The sequence below is a fragment of the Astyanax mexicanus genome, chromosome 1 (genome assembly GCF_023375975.1).
Source record: "Astyanax mexicanus isolate ESR-SI-001 chromosome 1, AstMex3_surface, whole genome shotgun sequence".
NCBI classification, from domain to species: Eukaryota; Metazoa; Chordata; class Actinopteri; order Characiformes; family Acestrorhamphidae; genus Astyanax; species Astyanax mexicanus.
The window spans coordinates 129,848,136-129,856,342 of record NC_064408.1 but is presented as its reverse complement, the minus strand read 5'-3'; the positions used below and the strand labels follow the sequence as shown (position 1 = coordinate 129,856,342).

At 40.7% G+C, this 8,207-nt stretch overlaps 1 protein-coding gene across 1 annotated transcript; it reads right to left on the bottom strand.

Moving 5' to 3' along the window:
* Positions 1-982: 982 nt before the first annotated feature.
* On the bottom strand, positions 983-4,801 carry LOC125785561 (uncharacterized). Its single transcript, XM_049469195.1, has 2 exons — positions 4,712-4,801; positions 983-2,297 (listed from the first exon to the last, which is right to left on the bottom strand). Exon 2 carries the CDS (start codon positions 2,278-2,280, stop codon positions 1,309-1,311), a length of 972 nt encoding a protein of 323 aa, XP_049325152.1. The 5' UTR covers positions 2,281-2,297; positions 4,712-4,801; the 3' UTR covers positions 983-1,308.
* Positions 4,802-8,207: the final 3,406 nt, after the last annotated feature.

Here is an 8,207-nt window from a genome sequence, read left to right as displayed (position 1 = left end):
AAGCATAAATTTAAATCAGTATCAAATATCTTATCAATATGACATTATAATATGAAATATAAATATCAAATACACATAATATGTGGAAAATTCAAAACTAGGCATAAAATAGGCATCTGGCGCCTACAGTTATATACAAACCTGCTGATTATTAAAGCTTTAGTGTTACAGATTATACAGTGTGCAGATTTTGTCGTAGCGGTGGCGTCTCTACAGCGCGTGGAGGAGAGCTGACATGATAAATTGACAAACAGTTTAAACAAATACAGTCGATTCCAGCCATGAATAAAGGAAACAAACATTTTACTGATGCAGAATGAACCATATCAATTCAAAAAGTTATGATGCAATGTGGAATTGTATTGATTCATTTTTTAATAACATTCAGCCAGCCTCCAAGAAAACGCACCCCTTCTTAAATCTGGTTACAGCATTATTACTTTTATGATACTTGGATTTCATCTATATATTAATCTTTGTAGCAAAGAAATTAAACACAAAATTCAGATAATATAGCTTGAACAAGTTTATAATTATTTGTTTTATATGTCTTTTTATATGAGGCTTTAACATTTCTGAGCAAGAGACTGTGACTTGATATGCAGATCTTCAGACTATTTTATCAGATATAGAAACAGCATATGTTATACATTAAATGCAATTTTGTGTTTCCATTATTATATACATGTGAAAGGTGAGCAAATTGGAAGATTAAAGATATTTTCCCCGCCATTATCACTAAAATACGCACAAGAAACTGTTTGTAATTACAATGTTAATGTATGTTTCTGAGCTCATAAATCTGGATTATAGTTTTGATTTGTAATGATGTATATCATATAGTAAATTATTTAATTTATATATAATTCCAATACAAGTTTAATTTAGATTAGACATACAAATTAGTTGTACAAACAGGATAACTGTTTTAAGGTAATATTATGATTGAAACGCCAGGTAGAGAGGAGTGACGCGAGCCGAGTTAAAAATACAGGCAGGTTTATTATAAGAAAGGTTAACAGGTTCTGCTAACAGAAAACAAACAATAATCTCACCGATGACCAGAGACGTAGTCAAAGATACAGTCCAAGTTCTAAACCGGAAAACAGTCCAACCATATACCAAATCCAACAAGGGCAAAACAAAAGACATAAACCGAAAATCCAAACACAGAGTCGTAACGAGAAGGCAAAAACAGTAATCCAGAAAACGCTTAGTACGCAACATGAGTTGGCAATACCTCGCGGTGTTTCCTTACAAATGGATGCCTTAAATACAGAATCTAGATAAGAATGAACCGGAAGTAATTTAGTAAACAGGTGAATCAGAGCGTCGGAGCGTAACGTGATTGGGTGAATGTGAAGGGTTATTATTGATGTCATAATCTGGGGAATTCTGGGAAATAGAGTCCGGTAGTGTGGAAGGAGAGCCAGGCTGCGTAACAGTACCCCCCTCCAAAGAGTCCGAAGGTAACAAAGGATGAGGACGACACAAGGAAACAACCCCATCACCCCCAGTGGCAACCTGGACAGGCTGTCCAGAAGCGGGAACGGGATGGACGGAGACCCTGGACCTGGGACGACCCCTTCTGGAGCCGCGGACGGAACTGAGGGAATGGACCGAGTCCGAACCACGACGTCTACCCCTTCGTGGAACCGGAGACCTTCTCCGAGGGCGACCTCTGGGACGTGGTGCAGGACGGGACGGATGAGACCGATGAAAGTCCTCCACCATCAAAGGGTCCAGAACATCAGTTGCCGGCACCCAGCTTCTCTCCTCCGGTCCGTAACCCCTCCAGTCCACAAGATACTCCAGGGTCCCCCTTCTCCGCCTGGAGTCCAATAATCGTTCCACTGCATAAACTGGACCACCTTCCATAGCCACTGGAGGAGGAGGAGGTGCCCCAAGCGAAGTCTCATCCAATGGACCAGGGATAACCGGCTTTAGCAGAGAAACATGAAAAGAAGGGCATACACGATAATGAGACGGTAAGTCGAGACGATAAGTGACCTCATTAATTCTTTTGATAATCTTAAAGGGACCAATATACTTAGCTGAGAGCTTCTTATGCATATCTGGCTGCCGGAAATCCCTGGTCGATAACCAAACCCGATCCCCGGGAGAATAGAGGGGGGTCTCGCGGCGCAGGCGATCTGCCTGCTGTTTCTGTCGCTGTAGAACAGTCTCAATGCGCCTATGAGTCTCCTCCCACACCTCCTCGCTCCGACGCATCCAATCGTCAACTGCGGGAATATCAGAGGGTTCGGCTGTCCAGGGCATGATGGGTGGTTGGTAGCCTAAAAAACATTGAAAAGGTGTCATCTTGGTGGTGGAACTAATTAGAGAGTTCTGAGCTAATTCGGCCCAAGGAAGGAATTTAGCCCAGTCATGGGTGTTGTTAGAACAGTAAATTCTTAAAAATTTCCCTAGTTCCTGGTTCATTCTTTCACATTGACCATTGCTCTGTGGGTGATAACCAGAGGATAGACTAACGGATACACCCAATCTGTTCATAAAAGCAGACCAAACCTGGGAAACAAACTGAGGACCTCGGTCAGAGACTATATCTTCTGGGATTCCGAACACACGAAACACTTGGTTAAATAACGCTTCTGCAGTTTCTAAGGCAGTAGGCATCTTACAGAAAGGAATGAACCTAACACCGCGAGAGAAACGGTCTATGACTGTCATGATCACTGTCTGCCCCATAGATTCAGGGAGATCCGTAACAAAATCAACAGCTAAGTGAGACCAGGGCCTAGCAGGAACGGGCAGCGGTACTAATTTACCAGCAGGTAGAGTACGGGGAGTCTTACTCTGAGCACACACAGTACAGGAAGATACAAAGCGGTGGATGTCTGACCGCATATTTTCCCACCAGAAACGATTCTCTAGCAATTGGTAAGTGCGGGTCTCCCCTGGGTGCCCCGAAGTGAGTGAGGTGTGGGCCCATGTTATGAGTCTATCTCTACATTGCAATGGTACAAAAGTCCTGTCTGGAGGGCACTGTACAGGAGGAGGTGAAGTGGAATTAATTTGATCAATCTCATCCGAGATCTCCCATCGAATAGGGGCTAAAACAATACCTGGTTTTAATATAGCGGAGGGTTCTGAAGTTTCTGCACTGTCATCCTCATAAATACGTGAAAGTGCATCAGCCTTTGTATTTCTAGAACCAGGTCGATAAGTAATAACAAAATCAAAACGCGCGAAGAAAATTGACCAACGAGCCTGACGTGAGTTCATGCTTTTCATAGACCTTAAGTACTCCAAATTCCTATGATCAGTTATCACTACAAAAGGATGTAATGCTCCTTCTAGCCAGTGTCTCCACTCCTCTAAAGCTAATTTAATCGCCAAAAGTTCACGATCACCTATTCCATAATTACGTTCAGCAGGAGAGAGTTTGTGGGAAAAATAGGCCACTGGGTGCATCTTGCTGGGAGAGCCAAAGTTCTGGGACAGAACTGCACCCACTCCTACACTGGACGCATCAACCTCAACTATAAAGGGTTCTTTGGGATCCGGATGTTTTAGAAGAGGAGCTGAAGTGAACAACTCCTTGAGAGAGCAGAACGCATCTGATGCTTCACTTGACCATACCAATTTTTTGGCATTGCGTTTCAACAGGTTTGTGAGCGGGGCGGCGACTGAACTGTAATTACGAATAAATCTTCTGTAAAAATTGGCAAAACCAAGAAATCTTTGTAGATCCTTAACAGATTTGGGAAGAGGCCAATTAACTACTGCCAGAACCTTTTTATCATCCATGGTAATACCTTTAGCACTAATTACATAGCCTAAGAAAGAAATGGTGGACAAATGGAATTCACATTTTTCTGCTTTGATGAAAAGTTGATTTTGGAGGAGTCGGTTCAATACTGCACGTACATGGGAGACATGAGTATGCAAATCCGATGAATAGATCAAAATGTCGTCAATATATGCTATTACAAATCTCCCCAACATGTCACGTAGTACATCATTAATGAAAGATTGGAACACGGAAGGGGCATTCTTGAGACCAAACGGCATAACTAAGTATTCATAGTGCCCCCTAGTGGTAGTAAAGGCAGTCTTCCACTCATCCCCCTCTCTGATCCTTACCAAGTTATACGCACTACGCAGGTCTAATTTAGTGAAAATGGAAGCCCCACGTAACTGTTCAAGAGCTACAGGTACTAAAGGAAGTGGGTATGGATACGTCTTCGTAACTGCATTGAGCTGACGATAATCTATACATGGACGAAGACCTCCGTCCTTCTTCTTAACAAAAAAGAAGGATGCAGCCACTGGAGAGGTAGATGGACGAATATACCCCTGAGCTAAGGCCTCTTGCACATACTCCTCCATAGCATTCTCCTCAGTCCGAGTTAACGGGTAGATGCGTGATTTCGGTGGTATCTGATTATCAGTAAGCTCAATAGCACAATCATACGAACGGTGTGGTGGGAGTTGAGACGCACGCGATTTACTAAATACTTCAGCTAGATCTGAATAATTTGGAGGAATATGTGCAAGTGACTCCAAACCAGGACTTTCTACAGTAGTAGATTGGATCAATAATTTAGGGCCAATAATACAGTGATCATGACAGTATGGTGACCATGAGATTATTTCACAATTTGACCAAGAAATCAGAGGATTGTGTCTTTTCAACCATGGAAGTCCCAAAATAATCTGATAAGTTGTGTCCCTCATCACAAAAAACCTGATCTCCTCTGAGTGCAAAGCGCTGACGTTCAGCTTGACTGATGTGGTGGTGTGGGATACGGCTCCTTGTCCAACTGGGGTCCCATCCACCGCTGACAGTCTCATTGGGTTCTCCAGGCATTCTAACGGGATCTGGAGTCTTCTGGCCAGCTGCTCATTAATGAAGTTCCCCTCGGCTCCGGAATCTATCAGGGCTGGAAAAACAAAGGAAGAGGACTGGCAGAACAGTATAACTGATATAATAAAAGATCTTGAATACATGTCAGAGCTAGGTCGGCTTACCCTTTTAGCGTGTGGAACCCCTTCCACACGCTTTCCCGAGTCAGAAGCAGGTGGCTCATATGGACGGTCCGGGTTGCCATGGTAACCATGGGAGAGCCCACCGTAGGACGAGCCTGAAGTAACTTGACGTTGAACTCGGGAAGGGTAAAGTTGACAATTTCTCAACACATGGCCTGCTCTGCCACAATAGAAACAAAGTCCAGCCTGAATTCTCCGCATTCTTTCCTCCTTTGATAAACGGGTAGCGTCCACTTGCATGGGTTCCTCCTCTCTGAGTGTGTCCCGTGGAGTAAATCCAGAAGCACGAGGTGTAGGAAAACGCAGAGTAGACAAAGCAGCTCTACGACCAGGTACCGCGTTCTGTTTTAGCTGATCAAGTCTGATGGCTAGTGATATAAGTTCGTCCAAGGGAAGTCCATCATCCTTGCATGCTAATTCGGCTAACACTTCACTTCTGAGCCCGTTACGAAACATAACCCGTAAAGCGGGTTCGTTCCAACCACTACCAGCAGCCAAAGTACGAAATTCTAAAGCATAATCTGAAACTGAACGATTTCCCTGGCGTAACTTTACTAATAACTCCCCCTGAGATTGTCCGTGATGAGGATGATCAAAAACCAGTTTAAACTCCTTAAGAAAATGCTCGTATGTGCTACCCTCGATGCTAGGCCAGATAGCAGTAGCCCAATCCAAAGCTTTGCCGGTAAGGCGCGATATAAAAAACGAAATGCGCGCTGCATCGACATTAACCGGCGAGTTAACAAAAAATAATGACATTTGCAAGAGAAAACCTCTGCACAAATCGGGGGAACCGTCATATTTATCGGGTTTGCTTACCGGAAAAGCGGCTGCCGAGGGAGCGCTAGCAGGAGAGCTAACCGGGGCCTGGTTAGCGGAGGCTAGGCTAGCTGGAGCAGCTACCCTTAGCTGGGCTAGCTGAGTAGCGATATCCTGAAGGCTAGTGGTGATTTGAGCTAGCTGAGAGTGCTGCTCTGACTGCTGGGTCGTGAGAGCAGTAACCGTGTTAGCAAGGCTCTCAAACAGCTGGCTATGCTGTTCGAGAACCCTCCCTTGATTACCGACTGCCTGCTGGAGGTTATTAAACTCGGCCATCACGCTAGGCGAGGTATTCAGAAACGCCAGGTAGAGAGGAGTGACGCGAGCCGAGTTAAAAATACAGGCAGGTTTATTATAAGAAAGGTTAACAGGTTCTGCTAACAGAAAACAAACAATAATCTCACCGATGACCAGAGACGTAGTCAAAGATACAGTCCAAGTTCTAAACCGGAAAACAGTCCAACCATATACCAAATCCAACAAGGGCAAAACAAAAGACATAAACCGAAAATCCAAACACAGAGTCGTAACGAGAAGGCAAAAACAGTAATCCAGAAAACGCTTAGTACGCAACATGAGTTGGCAATACCTCGCGGTGTTTCCTTACAAATGGATGCCTTAAATACAGAATCTAGATAAGAATGAACCGGAAGTAATTTAGTAAACAGGTGAATCAGAGCGTCGGAGCGTAACGTGATTGGGTGAATGTGAAGGGTTATTATTGATGTCATAATCTGGGGAATTCTGGGAAATAGAGTCCGGTAGTGTGGAAGGAGAGCCAGGCTGCGTAACAATGATATTAATGTACATCTTACAATTACAATTACATTTGGTCACATCTAAAACACATTTTAGGAAACATATTGGAATAAATGATCAAATTGATCCAAATTATTATATGAACTGCTGCCCATTTAAATAAACATTTTAAAACATTGTATTAATAGTATTTTAGACCATCTATTCTGATTTTATATAGTGTTAGAGATTTAAAGCAGCTGTTATATGAGCAATTCATAGACAACTGCCACACATTTTATTAATTTTGTATTATCTTTATTTCCTTTTACGATGTACATTTGGACCTAAGTCTTATAGCTGTTTATTTATACAATAATACTTATTTATCTTATATTATTGTTAAAAATAAGAAATGACTAAACACAATTCCACATTGCATCATAAATTTGGCACTGAGACTGTTCACTCTGTAACACAATCCCCACCTGACCCTCTATTTCTGCAACAATATATTATTGTAAAAAAAATCTAATTCATTATGCCATGCTATTATTAATGAACTCTGTGTGTTTGAATATTGGAGTAAAATAAATGATATTGGGCAGATATAATCTGCTTCTGATAGAAATAAGTATATATGGGCCAAAGACAAACATTTTTAATAAGATAATTTTAAAAGCACAACAATATAAGTATCTTTTGTAATTGTTCAAACATTAAGAATATTGTGTACACATACATTCTTATTAGAATTACTAAATTAATTGATCATCCATACAAATTGTCTTTGGCATCACAAAATGTCACGACCATGATTTATCTTAAAATTAATTTATTTCCTAAATATTTTTATACAAGTTTCCAGCAGTGTAATGTGTTCATAAATAAACTGTATTGTGTAAAGTTGTTGTAAATAATGATATTGGTATGATGATGATGATATTTTATATTCTATATATATCTATATATGTCTGTTGCTTCTTAACTTTAAATAACAGGCTTATGTTTCAGCCAGAGAAAGCAAATACTTGTTTTAATATAGTTACTTCTATTATAGATTATAGCATAATTTAATGAAGAATAATAATAATGTAAATTTTCCCTTTTTATTAGAAAATTTAGTTAATATTGCATCTTTTCATGATGTGCTTACTGTATATGTGTACATTGTCATAACAATGCTTAGAAGTTAAGCAATTCTTGCTGTGAGGAAGGAGCACTGCCTCCATCTAGTGTCATTAAGATGTTCTACATTTTATATAAATAAACTCTGGCGTGTTTGTGCTCTTGTAATAATGACACAAAACATTATGTACTATCAAAACAGATCTTTATATAAAATACATTTCAAATTTCAACGTATTGGATGACTTGCTGTAGATGATAAGTTCCTTCTTAAAATTAAATGCAGGGATCTTGGAGAACAAAACTAATATTGATCTAATTATTATACAAATATCTGTCTTTTTAACTAAGAGAGACTGGAGAGAAAAGAATACATGAATTAAAAGTAAAAGTAAACGTGTGAGTAATGCGGGGGGGGGAATGAAATTAAGAAAGAACTGTGTGAAGAAACATAAAATATGTTAGCTAGTGCTAACAAGCAATAAAACTTAAACTGAGGTCAAATTTGA

Coding starts and splice junctions, on each gene's coding strand:
- LOC125785561 (XM_049469195.1), bottom strand. CDS start 2,280: ATGCCCTGGACAGCCGAACCCTCTGATATTCCCGCAGTTGACGATTGG.